Raw genomic sequence first — 17,608 nt, 5'->3', positions numbered from 1 at the left:
GCTTTTGTGCAACAGGCAACAGCATATCAGATAGTTTAGTGCCCCAGATATGTTTAGTACGGTTCCTTCATTTTCATAGCGACACAGAAATGCCCACCAGCAGCGAGCAGAGAGATCTGGCATGGCGGAATGCTGCGAGAAAAATGCAAGTGGACACGCACCGTAAGTCCACCTGTACTTTTATTTGAATGAAATTCATGAGCTAAGTGCTGTTAAAAAATAATAATAATAAAAAATAAAAATTAACAATGTTCACTGAACAGCCAAAGGAAAAGTAATGGAAAACCACACTGAAAGTGATATTAGTTCTAAGTATTATTTTAGCATGCTGTTTACAGTTGCTTGAGTTTTGACCCCTGACCCCAGACTGACCTGTGATGATGTCCTCAATGGCTCCATCTTTGCCCTCGCGCACCAGCGGAGACACCTGCCTGCGCTTCAGTTCTGCAATCAAATCAACCTGCGGGAACCGCGGCAACATGGGCACCTGCACACACACACACACAGGCGAGACATGAGAACTGTCCATGTGCATGTACACTCACTGGCCATTTTATGAGCTCTTATGGGTACACTATTTAGTTATACAAATACAGACTGTAGCCTATATGTTGATGTACAATCGGTCAGAATACAATCTGCTGCTGACTATAAATTATTTGTTGAGTGGATCATTCAAAGCACAGCAGTGACACTGACATGGTATGGCAGTGTGTGAGCTGCTGGTACAAGTGTATCAGGCACAGTGTTGTTGCTGAAGTTTTTTTAAAGAGTGATTCATCACCGCCAAACATATCTAGCTAAGAGCAGCTCTGTGGTCAGAGGTGCTGGGTTTTAGTTGATGAAGGACTAAAGGACAACTAACACAAACTGTGCAAATAACCAACAGTCTCTAACTGCACATCAGCAACGTAGAGCTAAACGTGAAAGACTGACAATGTTTAAATTCTCAGCTTTTTTAGTTGAATGTTGAACTCAAATTAAATGTTTGCTCTTTTATATCGTCCCTGTCTGAACCTTGTATCTGCTTTTTTCATTTTTTAACATTATATGAAAACACCAGCTGCCCTTTAAATGTCATGATTATTTACAAATCCAAAATTACTTAAAAGCTTCCAACTTAAGTTCTGATCTTAAGCACCTCTCTGTCTCTTTAGGCCTGCCCCTTTGTACCTTGTTTCCATTTTGCTCGTTTTTGGCTGGGTCAGATTTGGCAGTGTCCTGGCTCTCATCACAACCAGTGAAACTATTTCTCGTCCTCTGCTTGTTCTCTTGTTCAGCCAACTAGGGAGAGACGGGTGTGAGTGGTATGTATATTAGCAAATCCAATCATTTTTTAATCATTAATAAACACATGCCTGGTATTCTATACGCATACACACTTATGCATGGGGAGTACACATGAAGACAGCTTAAAGTGATCATTCAGTGAAAGTTGAATTTACTTTGCCCTGAATGTAGCAGATCAGCCTGGACAGCTAAAATGTAAGTTTCACCATTTATTTAACCTTAAATCCACCAGTTTTTCAAAATGTCTGCAGAATTAAAGTAAGCTGTAAACAGAGTCATTCAGAGTAGTTTAATGTGTGCTCCTTGCTAGAGAAACTTACTTAATCAGAACTGCTCACAGTGGTGATAGGAACCAGACGTCTGAAGAGTTTCATGCCTCTAAAAGCTCCTTCACAGGGAGTTATTACATGAAATGGTTGTGTGTACACGTGTAGGTTAGTAAGTTTCTCTACAATGAACCATTTCACATCAAACCACCGAATAACTTTTTGTTTACATGTCAGTGAAAACACATGAAAAACTGATGAAATTCCTATTTAAACCCTATCACTAAGCATACTGTACATTATCTTGACAAAATACAAACAAAATTCTGTTTTCCTGATGGTCTCTACTAATGTTTATGTGTGTGACATATTTCTGTCCATTTTAAAAGTATCATGGTCAGAAACCACGTAAGTGAGTCTTCTGATATTCCTGAACATGGTTTGAGGTGAGTGTCTGATGATTCAGTGTGCAGTTTGCACAGCACTCTAGCTACATTAGTCTTGTAGCTCGAGTGCAAAAATAAAGAAACCTTCAGAAAACAAACATGTCTTGGCTCAATGACAACATTTTTGGAAAGGAGAAAAATGTGCACATTTGATTTTTCACTGATGTATTGCTTTAAAACAAAGCAGTATAATGTGGCAACAATATTAATGGGCTTTAAACAAACATGCAATTATAAAACATGTTAACAAAGTGTTACCTTATAAGCTTTGATGAACCTAATGAATATGGGGAAGAACACAGAGGGGGGAGTGGTTTTTGGATTCTCCCCAAAATACATCACTACTGATTGATAGGCTTCCTGCAGAGACAGAAACAGACAGATCAGTTATTTCAATCCATTTGATTAAATACCATCAGATTGTTTATCTAATGTTGTAAATACAGATTTGAATTTACAGTCACAGTCTACTTTACTAGGAACATCTTGCTTGTACATCTATTTACTGGCCACTTTATGAGCTCCCGCTACCTTATAGGTCTATTATATAGGTGCACAATTACAGATTGTAGATCATCTATCACTGCACGGCTGATCAGCCACCCTCTACCCCATTCATCAGTGGATCATTTTCAACAGTAGAGATATGGTGGTTACTTCCACTTCTCTCTCTCTCTCTCCCTATTTGTCCTGCTTCACCTCTCTTCCTCTTTCTAACTCAGGCACCCCCACATCACAAACAAACCTGGGACAAAGCCAGATTTGAAGCAGCAACTTCGAAAGGCATTTTTAAACCTGAAATTCAGACCAAAGTCAGAAACAAGGTTCATGATTATTTTTTGTTGCACTGTTTACATTTGACCCGGTTAGTTTTGGTTTTATATTGTAATTAAGCAAGCGCTTTAAAGACCTTTGCATGACACACCTACAACCTGTCCATCACAACAGTCTGCGTCTCCCTGTACATAACATTGATTGCTTTGTAGAGGAGCATAAGCCTGTTGTCAATTCGGCGAGTAGCCTTTTCTATTTGAATGGAACCAAACCATGGTTCAGTTTGATCTGGACCGAGACCGCTTTTGGTTAGACCACATTTTTGGTCCTTTGGTCTGGACCATGGTCCAAAGCACCTTTTACACCTTCTATTTTGGTTCGCACCAGACTAAAAACTCCGTATGTCTGGACAAAACATAGTAGGTGTGAAATCACACTTAGACAGACAGCAATGCATTTCCCACAGAGTTACATCTCTCCTGAAATGACCCTGGTTTAGGATGCTCCCTTACGTACAAATACAACCTGGCAATCTCAAAATGTCCAAAAAAAGGTAAATGAGCCAGTAACAGTTTAAATCCTGAAGATGTAGGTTTCACATAGCTTCATTGTGAAGCTGAAAATCATAGAGACAACTGTCCAAAAGACAGTTAAAAATGAGTTAAAAATCCTCTAGTTTTCTTGTAGATGCTGTTTCAGAGGTCAGGAGGTTATAGGATCAAATCATGAGCAGGATCTCCAGCTCTTGGTTACTGACATGACCTGGGCTCCTCCTAGAAAAATGCTGTTGTCTTAGATTTTACTTAACCGGAAGGGGATTATAACCAGGCCTCAGGAGACAAGAAGGGGTTATATCACTGGACACAAACTAAGTCAACACTTATGTCTTTCTTCATAATTGCTTGTATTGTGCTCATCTTTTTCTCTTCCTCTCTACTCATCCTCTCTTCCTGTGTCCATTATAACCACATCACAAGGCTTAGACTGCAACAGATTTGAACCAGGAACCTCACAAACATGACACCAGGCTTTTCCCACAAAACCCCACAGTCTTACACCAAACAACCTTTTTGGAGGGCAGGGGTGGTGTTTTGAAGATTGAAAGACTGACTAAAACTGACAGATGAACTCAACCTTGAGCAGAATTGTTTTCTGAACAATCATCCCTTCCTAAGTGAACACTTCACTCAGATCTTTGTCAAGGGAAAGTGAGCTGTTGATTTGTCTTTTTCCGCATCTGTAGGGGTTGATGCAAGTGTCCACTTTTTGCAAGTTTGGTTCTTGGTCTGCCAGCTGGCTGACTGTGTAGACAGAGTGAGACCGAGTATAACCATGTCATTCCTGGAGAGGACAGTTCAAAGGTGAAGACCAAACCTTAAGCTAGTTACAGAAACGTGTGCCCCGTTTTTGTGGTTTCAGTTGGAGTACAGTCAATACCATGTGATTTATCTATTGATGTGTTTGGTAGGCCTTAGTCTGACCTGGAGCTTGATATATTTGTGCAGTTATTCAGGCAGGATTTTATTGGGTTTAGACAGAATCAGGCATCATTTGCCCAGCTTGGGTAAGGTCACAAGTTTCTTATACCCCATTTCCCACATTTAACAGATCAGATTTTGGCCTGAATTTGTCCTTGCTTTTCGCTTCCTCCCTACTTATATTGACTAAATATAATTTATATTCTGGCACATTGGAATCACTTGTGCTGTTGGTAACTGCTTTCAGTTTATATGTGGGATTAATTGCATACACTAAGGTTTAGCATAATGTAGGGATGGTATTAGTTACACACAGATACACAGAGTTCTTGTAATGATATCTGTTTAATATTGTAACTAGTGATTCAGACAGCTGTACTTTACACAATATATTTTATACCACATGGTTTAACCAAGCTGCTCAGCTTGAGGCGCTGTGGCAGGGTTTTAATGTACCCCTAAAACAATCTATGTTGAATAAATGAATGAATAAATAAATAAATTCATAAATAAATAAAATCAGCGATGTTCTAAAGGAGGAGACAGGTCACTAGTTGAAATATGAATGGGAAAGCTCCTAAAGCTCAGCATGACATCTGTTTACTATGTTTAAGTCCTTCCATAATATAAGTCAATCGGCTTGCTGTTTAGGGCTGGTCTTGTATGAGTGGAAATAACTGCTCAGGGGCATTGCCAAGATGGCTGTTGAGTGGACAGACTTTCCCATATGGACTGATATTAGTTCCCATAAACTGCTAAACTGTAATGGCATCTATACACCTTTACCTTCATGAGGATCTGCAAAGATCTGAGAAAGAAATACTAAAAACCGCCTCCATGTAATCCTGCCATTCCAATCAAAGGTTTCGAGACCTTCTTCTTCAAGTGGGTGTGTTTATCCAGCTCTAATCTTAGTATGTAAACAGAGCGGTCACTGATCATGAACTGTCTGACCGCTGTTTGAGTAAGATGGAGAAGATGCCTGCAGCAGGAAGAAACTTTTTAGTTTGCTTTTATTAAGCATTTGATATGCTCTATCACAAAAGTAGCTTTTGTAAGTTCAAAGAGTGATGAACATGTTTATCAAATAAGGATTTGATATGATCAATTTTTGGTCACAGTATTATAATTGGTGGGTTTAAATAACCTCAGCTAAGGCAACCTTACATTACAGACTAAGATAAAACTACTAAACAAATTCTCAAAATTCAAAATATTACATCAGAACACAGAACACGTCTTATAGTTTCTTACCATTTGATTTTGTTCAAATTTCATATCACGTGAGAGTTCAATCGCTAAAAGTAGATTCGTATCATTGTTATTGACTGTGCCTATCAAAGCCGATGAAAAATTTGACAGTGTTACACTGCTGGTTGCTGTAAACAGGCTTTTTCGTAGGTCTATATTGTAGGTTTTCTGTAACTAGATTATATTCTGCCCTCATCAGAATAGGCTGACCAGGTCAGCAGATATCTAATGCGCAAATGGGTGGGGTTTGTGTAGGTCTTTATGGAGAAATTCAGAGTGAAGAATTATTTTGCCTGGTAGGTTCTGATGTAACTGCTATAGTTACCTCCCAAACTGTAATATTAGCTAGCCACCTTGCTAGATTAAAGTTAGTTATGAGTGTCATTTGCTTGTCCATAGCTTGAAAAAGCATTGCAGTATGTGCAGATGTTGATCCAGCTAATTCTTTGTTATCCATAAAGGCATTGCAAAGTTTCTTGATCCTGAATCAGGTGTGTGGAACAAATTCCTGCATCCACACCACCACTTTCTGACCGATGCCCACCTCCACACACACACACAAACACACGCACACACACACACACACACACACACAAACACTCATAGCACTGTTTGAAAGCATGATTAGTTTAAACAGTGTTATAACTAAGCCTCCCAGAGTAAACAATGAAAGTAATCCATATGTTATATCCATCATACTTATATTTTCTCTTCTACTTTGTGGTCAAAGATACATTTGTGCAACAGTGGCTTTTCCACTAATTATATTTCTTTAGTTATGGTATTATTATCTAAATACATATACGTTCATATATTTAGGTTGACAACTAAATATATCTTTTGAAATAATTGTGCTTGCAATTTTAGCAGAGCTGTGTAGTTTTAAGTAAAAACTAAAATGTGTTAGGCTGTATGTCACTCTCTACATACGTACACAAATACACACACATTTTTTTCCTAAAGTTTAAACAAAATTATTAAAACTATTGAAAAACTGTGCAATTACTGTAGGTAAAATAATACAAAAAACTCTAAATGTACAGATTTTCACTGTAACTACATAGTACTATAAACTACTTACAGTATACTGGTGTGAAACAGTAATCTATGGGTAATACAGAGCACTGCATAGCACCAATAAGGGTTCCACTATTGTTTTAGACAAATAACCTTTTTTGTACTGTACAGAAGTCTTTTTGCTAAGAGTATTGGGTATGTAAGGTATTTTTTACCTGGGCAGTCTTTGCATCCCTAACCACAGAATCCATAAGACTGCTGCTGCTAGATAAGAAGTCTCTGAGGACAGGGCTGTCCTTTTGCTCCTTATACTCCTTCTGGGTCACTTCCATTCCTTTCTCCAGTGCACGCACATCAATTAGAATGCTGTCCAGAGACACTAAGTGGGAAAAAGATGTTAGAGAGAAAGACAGCCAAGCAGGAAAGAGATACGTCATCGTAGGTAGCAATACATAGCCCTTACACACACTGTATCCAAACGTTTATATATACACCTATTTATCCAATTCTTCTGAATTGATTTTCTTCGGAAATCAATTGTATTAATAGGAAGTGTGTCCTCCTTTGCTGCAATAACAGCCTCTACTCTGAGAAGGCTTTACGTTAGATGTTGGAACATTGCTGTGACGATTTAATAGTATCATTTAGTGTTACCCTCTAACTGTTTCTCTTTACTTCCTTTGAGGGGGTCTTAATAGACCCATCAAACCAGTGGATCCTGGCTGTTTACAGGGTTTAAAAGAAGCAACTATGCTGTCTGTCTGTGTCTGCACTTTTGTTCATTTAAATGTCTTTATGAGGGTAAAAGAACCCCTCAATGGTAAGAAAATTCAAAAACTGTGACAATATGGGGACATTTGGCTTAAATGCACAAAATACAATTTGAATTTGAAAAAATACAAAAAAATAGCTATTGGCTCCTAAGATTTTAGGATGTTAGTGCTGGATTAGATGTAGACCTGGGCATGGCAATACAACAGCAATACAAGTGTTAGCAATACTGCGCTCACCCAGTGCTGCCTTGTCAAGGAAGTGGAGTTCTGTATGGAACATATGTAGCTGTGGGTATTTCTCTTGTATAATGTTCACAAGAAAGTGCAGAAGGGTCTGTTTACGATCAGTAGACTTTGTGTCCAGCAGCTGAGAAGACAAAAGTGACATGTAATGTAACTGAAACTGAAAACTACATTCAATCTTGCTAATTTATTGTACAATTGTGAAAATGTGTGGTGCAAACAAATTACTGCAGTGCAAAAGAGCATTGAATATCTTGCACAGCTGTATTTTTATAATTTTGCTGTCATCTTTTTAGTAACTGATACACAGCTTCTTAAAAGTCTTAGCTGGATTGTTGCTATTAATTAGCTCTCATTTTGTATTTTTCATTGGCTCTCTTCACAAAAAGAATTTTGTATGAAGCATGGCGGGTTAGGTTTGGATGCATCTTTACCAGTTCAGGCTGTATTGCAATAGTGAAGGTAAACAATGATTGACTGTTACCCTAGCAGTCTCTGTAGTGGTTGGCATAAGAGCAAGTTAGCAATTTTACTTATATCAGCAGACTCTTATTTTGGATGTTTTCACATGTTGTGCTACCACAAGCACTTAAAACTAACATAATAGAGCATGCTATAAGAAACTGAATTAATATTATTGACTCTTCTCCCAGTCCTCCAGAGTGCATAATGTACTCGGCTTTCACTGAATGCCCACTTTATGAGCTCCACCTGCCTTATAGGTTCACTATGTAGGTGTAAATGACAGACTGTAGTCTGTTGTCATGGATTGATCTGTCAGCCGCTCTCTACACCATTCATCATTATTCAGATTCTGAACACAGGACCAGTGTTGACCACATATTATTTGAGTGACACTGACATGGTAGTACTATGGTAGTACTATGGTAGTATGTGTGGTGCTGGTATGCGTGCATCAGCAGTGTTGTAGGGGTCAGTGTCACCACTAGGTGGAGAGTGGCCCATCCCCAGAAAATATCCAGGGAAGAGCAGCTCTGTGGTCAGACACTGACCATTGATGAAGGACTAGAGGATGGCTAACATAAATTGTGCATCAACAGATGAGCTACAGTCTTTAACTGTACACCAGCAAGGTGGAACCATAAGGTGTAGGTGTTTCAGTGACAGTGATGCATCATACAAGAGTTTCAATGGTTACTTTGACTCCATAGAGCTTCATTACACGTAGAAGAGAAATTTTTCTCTTACCAGATCAAGACTCTGAAGACGAAAGCCATAAGCTGCTCCTCTTTTCCCACTGTTCATGTAGTTCCCAAATGCTAAAACAATCTGGACACATCAGGACTTTTTGTTAATTCAGAGCAAATCTGCATAACAGTGAATAAAAATCATTTTTGAAATACACAAAATTAAATAAATAAATAAAGCACTGTGTTATGTGCAGAAACATGCATATCCCCCTACCTCCAGAATCTTCTTCAGTTTATTGGAAGATTTAATGGACATGGAAGCAGCAATGATGGCATTCAGTTGCTGCAAGATAAGAAAGACAAAAAGAAGTGTGAATGAGGATAATTTAACCACTGCTTCTAAACCAATTATCTAATCAAAACAAATAGATGATAAGCCGCTGTTAGTCTGAATAATTTGCATTTACATCACTGTGTTAATGCGGAGATAAGCACTGTAATTAAGCGTCTGTCCAAATGATTCAATGCTTTATGATAAACATATTGCATGCTAAACACATTACCTATTATCGATTTTGTCGTTAAAGCTGTGCTTGCTTATTTTGAAAGATATTTTTCAGGTAATTACACTTTGTCTTGTCACATGTTGATTTGAGTATTTTACTGTTCAGCACACAAATGTTTTGATGGAGAATTTATCCAGCGTAGCCTACATACATTCAATGGCCATTACAAACACAGTAAATTTTACAGTGTTGATTTTAGAGAGTTAACATTTTAGCGTTGATTCTGGGCTTATTTTTGCACCCGGAATGTAACAAAAGCCTGAGCCTGACATTTTAAAGGAGCGTAAACACATCACTATTGCATGGAGCTGAATAGGCCTGAGGGTGAAGGTTGAAGTTCACCATACTGTAGCACTGTATGCAGAACTTCCCAGCAGTCCTTACAGTTTTGTTTCTGATAATTAGCATTTATTTATTTTTGTTATTTTTTTTAATGCTACTGATTAACCTTAAATACGTTTTCCATGTTTTGGTATCCCAGGGCTCAGCAACCCAAATATTAAGAAGAGCCATTTTGTCATCCAATGTCCATTTTACCATCTTGGCTGTAAATATGTCTCAGTATGTGCTAATGTGTTAATATAGGCAACAAATTTAATACAAACGAAAACAGACTTACTTTGCTCTGCTTTAAGCTTTAGCTCAGCTATAGCCCCTTTTCTCACATCTCTGGCAGAAAACTTTTCCACAAAAGTGGAGCAGTTTCTTGTAAAATGTCTCTCAACATTCAATTTTTTTTTAGGCTGAAGTCAGCTTCTCATTTACAAGCTTCTTGTTCAAATATTCCCATTGAACCTTAAATGGTGCATCGGGTGGAACAGGAAAATTTTAATTAATTCTAATTCACCAGCCTCTTTTTTGAAATGTCCCATTGAACTTTAAATGGTGCACCAAACACTAAAATCAGTTTCTCATTGCAGATTAAAAGTATCAAGAAACCAGCTGGAGTGCTTATAAATGTAAAGAAGTCCTTTTGTCTTATTCATCAATGTTTGTCTTAAATCTTCTTTTGCTGTTTCATTAGCTACTAACGAGGCGAGGTTGTTTTCTGTGTTGCTATGTGACCAGATGTCTGTGCGACAACCTTCAGGATAAAAGGGTGAATTAAGAGTTATACATTAACTCCAGCGTTTAAGACCATTTATTGTTAAAACTGTGTTGGAACGATCAGCAGAGCTTTATTTTAATGCAAATCTAATCTAATTCTGCTGTGGAGCAGCAACAGGGCAGTAAAAGAACTGCATCCAGCTCCGAAGCCCCTGTGTTATCCTAACTATGGTTGTTTTTTATGTTACAGTAAATGCCCACTTGAGCTCCACCTGCCTTATTGGTCCACTATACAGGTGTACAATGACAGACTGTAGTCTGTTGTAATGCATTCATAATTTAATTATACAATGAAATTGACACTTGTTTAATGCCAGGCCTGCACGCATCAACGTCACTCTTATCGGCTAGTGCATCAGTTGTTTGCATTTTTGGGTGGGCTTCTATCCACCTTTTCTGAGAAGCCTCCAATTTATGCTGACCCCCTGCAGGGTTAAGACTAGAGGCACAGTCTTTGTGTTAACTACCAAGCAAGTATTATATGCAGTAAAAGAGAGCAAGCTTAAGAAATAATAAAAATAAAATAAGATAAAATAAAGCAAGCTTTTCTGTCAGCAAGATGTCTATGATGTCACACTATTAAATGATAAAACTGAGTAAATAGGTCCAGGCAGCATGAAATTAACACTACTGCTATGAACAGTACACACTTTAAAGGTAAAAACTGAGAAAGTGTTAAGTTTAAAAGTGTTAAATTTAACACTCGCAGCATTTGTTTAACATTAACAAATTTGCCAAACAACACTGTTGAGTGTCAGTTTAAAGTGTGTTAAATTGAGTGTTACTTTTAACACAGTTCAGTGTCTAGTTAACACTAGAATCTTAACAATGTGATCAGTGTACTTTTTACATTCAGCAGAGTGGGACCATTATGTTAAAATGAACTCTTTGCATGTTGAAATAACACTACCGTTTTTACTGTGTAGGTGCACCCTGCTGGCCTACAGTAAGAGATAGTTTGTGTTAGCTATCCTCTAACCCTTCATCAGAGCTGCTCTCAGCAGGATATTTCTGGGTGGCAGATCACTCAATCAAAACCCAACAAAACTACTGCACCTGTCATACATTCTGCCATGCCACTACTATGTCTCTGTCACTGCTAGGTTGAGAAATGTCTACCAGCCAAACAATATCTGGACAACAGTCAGAAACTGACCAATGATGAATGGAATAAAAGAGTAGAAAACTGTGCATGACAACAGACAGGCTACAACCTATAACAGTACAGTACTATACAAAATGGTCAATGAATGGAAGTACAAGGCAGGAGTTTCTAATACAATAGACAGTGAGGAAATATTTCCACCAATTTTTTCAACTATTCTGCATTATTTAATTATTGAGTGGTGAAATGGTGCATTGTAGGGAAACTTACTGACTCAGATTTTTTTACAGTGGTGATAAGAGGAACCAGGGCTCGAAAAATGTACAATGAATATATAGCCATTTTATTTAATATCCAGAATGACCAGTAAACCACATGAGTTTTTATATGTAATGTTGATAATGGTAAAATCTGGAAGGCCAAAGCCTTAATATAATTTCATATAATAGCTTTCGAGAACACTTTGGATGTTTGGTTCCTATCATTTCTGCTGTGAAAAATTCCGATTCAGTAAGTTTCTCTAAAATGAAGCAATTTAGTTAGTTAAGTGACCCTTATTAGTCCCACAACGGGGAAATTTCACCTCTACATTTTACCCATCTGCGCAGGGAAACACCACATACACACTAGGGGGCAGTGAGCACACTTGCCCAGAGCAGTGGGTAGCCCTATCCGCAGAGCCCGGGGAGCAGTTGGGGGTTAGGTGCCTTGCTCAAGGGCACTTCAGTCATGTACTGTCGGCTCAGGGGATCGAACCAGCGACATTCCGGTCCCAAGGCTGGTTCCTTAACCTCCAGCCCATACTTATTTACATAAAACATGAATCTCTGAATGACTTTGTTTACATCTTGACCATTTAGCTATGCAGAATTCTTGAAAAATCAACAGAATTCCCTTTTAAGGAACATTTGGGCGCACTTGCATGCACCCGTCAAGTGATTCATCCATGAGATGTCAGGCTGTACTCACTGGCTGCACCAGCTTGACGCTCTCGCTGAAGTTGCCCATGAACGTGAGCGTGCTGATTCGCTGAGTGAGGCGTGGGATTTTGCCGAAGCGCACCATGAACCTGTCCTCCTCCGACAGCTCCATCAAGGACCGGCCCTCGCGTTCGTAATTCTGGATTAACTTCAACTCATAATCTGACGGGATGAAGCGTTCCAGCAGCTCCAGGAAATCCAGATTTAATGCATCTAGGTTATACCTGCAGAGAGAGAGAGAGTGAGAGAGAGAAGTGGGATAGAGTGATGGGGAATGTGCATGAGAAAGAAAATAAAGTTCATGCAAAGTGCCACATTTGTAAATGTTATGTAGGTTAGTGGAATATTGATATCGGACTATTGCACTAGATTCAGTGATCTATGATTGAGGTCTACGACTGAATGTATGTTTTTCATAATCTTAATGACATTTTGATCTAAAGGCTCATGGTTAATTGAAATTAGTGTTAGGTTTGAGTACAGTAAAGCCCAGATCAGGCTGAGGTGTAATACATACGTCTCGATGGCAGTGCAGATTTGGCTGGCTCCCATGCCTCCTTTGCGCAGAGTGATGGCAAGATTTTTGGCCCGGTTGGGCTCCAGTAGTGAGACTTTGCTAGAAGCTTTCTTAACCACTTTCATCTTCAGAGTTCCAATATCAGCAGGAGGGGACTGAGCTTTGGTCTTGAACAGCTCTGCAAACACATTCATGTCCAACTCCTAGAGAGAGAGATGTGATGAGTAAAGTGAGATGTAAATGAGAACAGTACAGTCTGTTCATTTGATGGCTTTCAGATCTGTGAACTGCAGTGTAAGGGTCCCCCAGCCACTTAGAATAAAAAAGAGGACAGAAGAGCTTCCATTCAAACAATAAACCATCTCCACATGCCACGTTTCAGTCAATGTAGTCTTCTGCTCTGTCAGTGCTGCCTTTTTTGGCCACTGATGCCTTTACACTGTGTGCATGTGTAAATACGTGCAATTCTAACTGTTTATGCACATACTGTGTTTTGTTACTGTAGCAAACAAATCGTTCCCAAGACTGCCTTTGCCCATTAAAGATTAGATTAAGTGACCCTTATTAGTCCCACAATTAGCCTTATCAACGGCACTTGGGCAGCAGCTGGGGGCACATATCCCACAGTTTTGTGAGGTCTATTTATGACATCTGTCTAGATTTAAGCACCAAAAACAGTCGTAATTCTTTTCTACCTGAAATATTTTTCAGTGTTTCTCTATCCTACAGTATTAAAAAAGGCTGTTAAGCATGTATGAGTGGGCTAAACCGTTGAAATCAAAACTGGCTGATATTGCATCTTAGATTCCATATATGGACTATGGTGTACCCAGGACAAACATAACTTTTTGAAACTCTGACATTGCTTACATACTACATCAAACTCTTTTATTAAAGAAAAAATTTAGGAAAATTTGGTTTTCCTTGATATGGGCCCTTTAAGTGAATGGCTTAAATAGAATACCAATCTCTTACCCCTAACACATTATCGTCATCCAATTCAGTAAAGATGGTTCCAGCCACCTGCTCTGCTTTTAAAGCCTGCCAGTTAAACAGCGGCATCCGATACTTCGTCTGGATTGGCTTCTTACCCCTTACACCTAATGCAAACACATTTGAATACAGACAGATGACAAATTAAAAGAAAAGACAATATATAGTGTCTTAGTATGGTATTGCAACACCACGAGCTGCCAGAACAGCTTCAGCACGCCTCAGCATAGTTTCAACAAGTCTTTGGAACTGTACTAGAAGAATGGAACACAATTCCTGCAGAAAAGATATTCCCTCAACTAGTGTTTTGATGATGGTGGTGGAGAGCGCTGTCCAACGCATCAGTCCAGAATCTCACATAGGTGTTCAGTTGGGTTGATTATTCTTTATTATTTTTTAAACTATTTATGTTTTTATTTACATCATTTTCATACTCATTAAACCATTCAGTGCGCCCTTGTGACCTGTAATTCTGGAAGAGACCACCATCAGGGTATACATTTTACACATGCCATAAAGCATGATAGGATGTTAAATGCGCAATTGTATAATGCATGGAAGCATGAGCACTCATTATGTTTCTCTACCCTTTTATTTATTTTTTTTCCTTTCATTTGTCATCCATCTGCATGTAAGGAGAGAAGCTTATAAGGTAGATACACTCACTGGCTATTTTAATGGCTCTTGCTGGTGTGCAGTTAGAGACAGTGAGCATATATTCCATCACTGTAAAAGTTAATCTCACCTGTAGCAAAGGCAACTGAGCCAACTGGTGGAGGAGGAGGAGGAGGCGGTACATTGCCAGGAGGGGGTGGAGGAGGAGGTGGTGGAGGGGCAGGGACTGGGAGTGGGGGAGGGGCCGGGGGTGGTGGATGTGATTGTGCTAAGGATGTTGCAGTAGGACCGTCTGGTTCCGTGATCGCATCTACAAAAGAAAACAGAAAACAAATCACTCAAATTCTTTAGTCTTTTCTGTCTATAAAATACTGGAAAAGTAACTGCAACAAATTATCATTAGAGACTAATTATGATTGCACTACATTAAGTTACCGATACAGCACAAACTAAAGGTTCAGAAACACCAAACAGAAATACCTTGTACTGTATATATTTATATACAGTGGACAACGCAGTGGCCGCCCATGCATACTTAATGATCGTGACTGGCAGAGACTGGAGGCCCCACATGCATATCCCGCAGGTCAGTGCATCGTTCTTTAGCTTCCATGGGATATGGGAGTAGAAGACCCACCAGAGTGCTTCACAACACTGGACCCTAGAGGACTGGCAACATGTAGCATTGTCTGATGAGTCACGGTACCAATTGTTTCAGGGCTGATGGTAGGATTCTTGTGTGGCGCAGACCCCATGAAGCCATGGACCCCAGTTGTCAACAAGGCACTGTACAGGCTGGTGGTTCCATACTGGAGTGGGGTGTATTCTCACGGCATGGGTTGGGTCCACTGGTCTGCCTAAACATGTCATTGACCGGTGACTGCTATGTTTCAGTGCTTGGTGACCATTTGCAGCCCTTCATGGCCTACATGTACTTCTACAATAATGGGGTATTCCAGCAGAACAATGCCATCAGGCCAAAGTTGTCCAGAATCGGTTCGAGGAGCATTCTGGAGAGTTCCAACAAATGGTGTGGCCTTCATGTTTGCCTGACATGAGCTCAATAAACTATTTTTAGGATGTGGTAGAGATGTCCATTCACACCCGAGATCCTGCACCTACAAATACCACAGTGCTGTGGGTGGGAATCTAGAAGGCATGACCCAACATATCTCCCGTCTTTTGTCCACTTGTGGAATTGATGCCACATCGAGTTGCTGCACTTCACCGGGCTAGAGAGGGTCTTACACGATACTGATTCCTACCTCATGACTTTTGTCATGTAAGTATGTGTATATGTATATGTATGGTGGATCATTCTCAGCACTGCTGTGACACTGATGTGATAGTGGTGTGTTAGAGTGTGTTGCGCTGGTAAGATTGGATCAGACACAGCAGTGCTGCTGGAGTTTTTGAACACTGTGTTCACTTACTGTCCACTCGGACACTCCTGCCTTGCTGGTCTATCTTGTCGATGTTACTGCACAGTTTGTATTAGTTATCCTCCGAACACTGAGGTGAAGATCTCCAGTAGCACTGCTGTGTCTGATCCAATCATACCAATGCAGCCATAGACTGTATATAGGAGATGCAACACACTAACTTGCCACCACAGTGGCAGTGAAGTGTCACTGCAATGCTGAGAATGATCCTACATGCAAATAATACTTGCTTGCTCTGTGGTGGTCCTGTGAGGTGCTTTTGTGCTGATGGAAATGCTTCCCAGTAACTAGATTTAATTAAGAGTTTTTGTGAATTTTAGAGTTGGGAAACATTGAACCACAGTCATTATATGGTTCTTATAACTAAAAGGCATCTAAAAAATATATTTAAAGCTATTTATCTGGTCAGTAGGCATGTATTTGTTCAGAAAACACTATCAGTATAAATATAAATAAATAAATAAACAACGCACTGTGTGTGGAGAATGGAGTTTTTTAATTTATTTTTTTAATATATGACCTGAGCTCATGTGGGGGCCCTATTCTTTTGTTTACACCGGGGCTTAAAAGATTGTAGTTATGCCACTGTTTCGATATTAATATACACTATTATTGCAAAATGTGAAGAATAAAGAAAAAAAAAGAAAGAAAAATAAGGAAAACCACTTGAATATGCATATGCACACACACACTTTCAGGTGTGCTCTCACCTGTGTGAGGTAGTTGTGCGTTCTCTGTGCTGGCTGTATTGGCAGGTATGATATCGAGGTCCAGCGAGCCAGACGATGATCTCTCCATTCGGACGAGTCCCTGATCCACCAGCTGCTGCACCTTCTGCTCCAGCGCAGTCAGAGCACTCACTGACCGCTCCCTATTCCTCTCCCTCTCTCGCTCTATCTCTCGTGCCATCTCTCGCTCCCGTTCTCTCTGCTGCAGGCTAGAGACCTGCGCACATGATTCACGAAGACTCTCCTGCACACAAAAACACACAGGAATAGATAACTGCTGTAGTACACTTTAGATGCAGCCCTGCCTCTAGGTCACTTTGCACAGTGTTTGTTTTCACACATACCAGGGCAAGCACTGCTCGAGGCAGGTGTTTGTGTTTATTTTAGGTGAGAAAGGCTGTTTTTCGTAGGAGAGAACTGAGAATTGTGTGTGTGTGTGTGTGTTTGTGTGTGTGTGTGTGTGTGTGTGTGTGCGTGTGTGTGTGTGATCTGTACCTTTAGGACCTCCACTTCCTTAGTGGTCTGTATGAGCTGTCTCTCCAGTTCAGACACTTTCTCCATTGCTTCATTTTCACTCTCCTCCAACCTACTGCTCAGCTGCAAAAGATGACATAAGATCATAATACTTTTTCATGATATTTATGACGATTTTTAAATTTTTCTACGCAAAAACAAAACATAATACTACGTAAAATACAGTAAGACTAAGAAAAATTGCCTTTGGGTTGACTTCTAATTTTAATGATGCATGCGGTTGTTCAGTGTTCTAGAAGTATGGATGACACCCAACATCTACTACTACAACCAGGGCATGAGCTGAGGGGGAGACATGAGGGGAAGCTATTACTCCAGTCAAAAAAAAAAAA

The 17,608-nt window shown here is 39.6% G+C and overlaps 1 protein-coding gene across 6 annotated transcripts in view; it reads right to left on the bottom strand.

Moving 5' to 3' along the window:
• The window catches only part of fmnl1b (formin-like 1b), a 63,012-nt gene that overhangs the window by 3,818 nt on the left and 41,586 nt on the right, over positions 1 to 17,608 (bottom strand). For all 6 annotated transcript variants that reach the window (XM_036591590.1, XM_036591623.1, XM_036591599.1 and 3 more), the window contains 13 exons: positions 17,238 to 17,339; positions 16,725 to 16,986; positions 14,703 to 14,882; positions 13,940 to 14,064; positions 12,965 to 13,167; positions 12,437 to 12,671; positions 8,964 to 9,032; positions 8,748 to 8,828; positions 7,533 to 7,662; positions 6,738 to 6,901; positions 2,261 to 2,362; positions 1,174 to 1,284; positions 373 to 487 (listed from right to left, as the gene is read on the bottom strand). In XM_036591590.1, coding sequence (XP_036447483.1) covers positions 373 to 487; positions 1,174 to 1,284; positions 2,261 to 2,362; positions 6,738 to 6,901; positions 7,533 to 7,662; positions 8,748 to 8,828; positions 8,964 to 9,032; positions 12,437 to 12,671; positions 12,965 to 13,167; positions 13,940 to 14,064; positions 14,703 to 14,882; positions 16,725 to 16,986; positions 17,238 to 17,339 — 1,879 coding nt within the window. The remainder of the gene's footprint in view (positions 1 to 372; positions 488 to 1,173; positions 1,285 to 2,260; positions 2,363 to 6,737; positions 6,902 to 7,532; positions 7,663 to 8,747; positions 8,829 to 8,963; positions 9,033 to 12,436; positions 12,672 to 12,964; positions 13,168 to 13,939; positions 14,065 to 14,702; positions 14,883 to 16,724; positions 16,987 to 17,237; positions 17,340 to 17,608) is intronic.

Source organism: Colossoma macropomum, unplaced genomic scaffold (assembly GCF_904425465.1).
Source record: "Colossoma macropomum unplaced genomic scaffold, Colossoma_macropomum, whole genome shotgun sequence".
In the NCBI taxonomy this organism is placed as follows: domain Eukaryota; kingdom Metazoa; phylum Chordata; class Actinopteri; order Characiformes; family Serrasalmidae; genus Colossoma; species Colossoma macropomum.
This window is presented reverse-complemented; position numbering and strand designations above follow the sequence as displayed.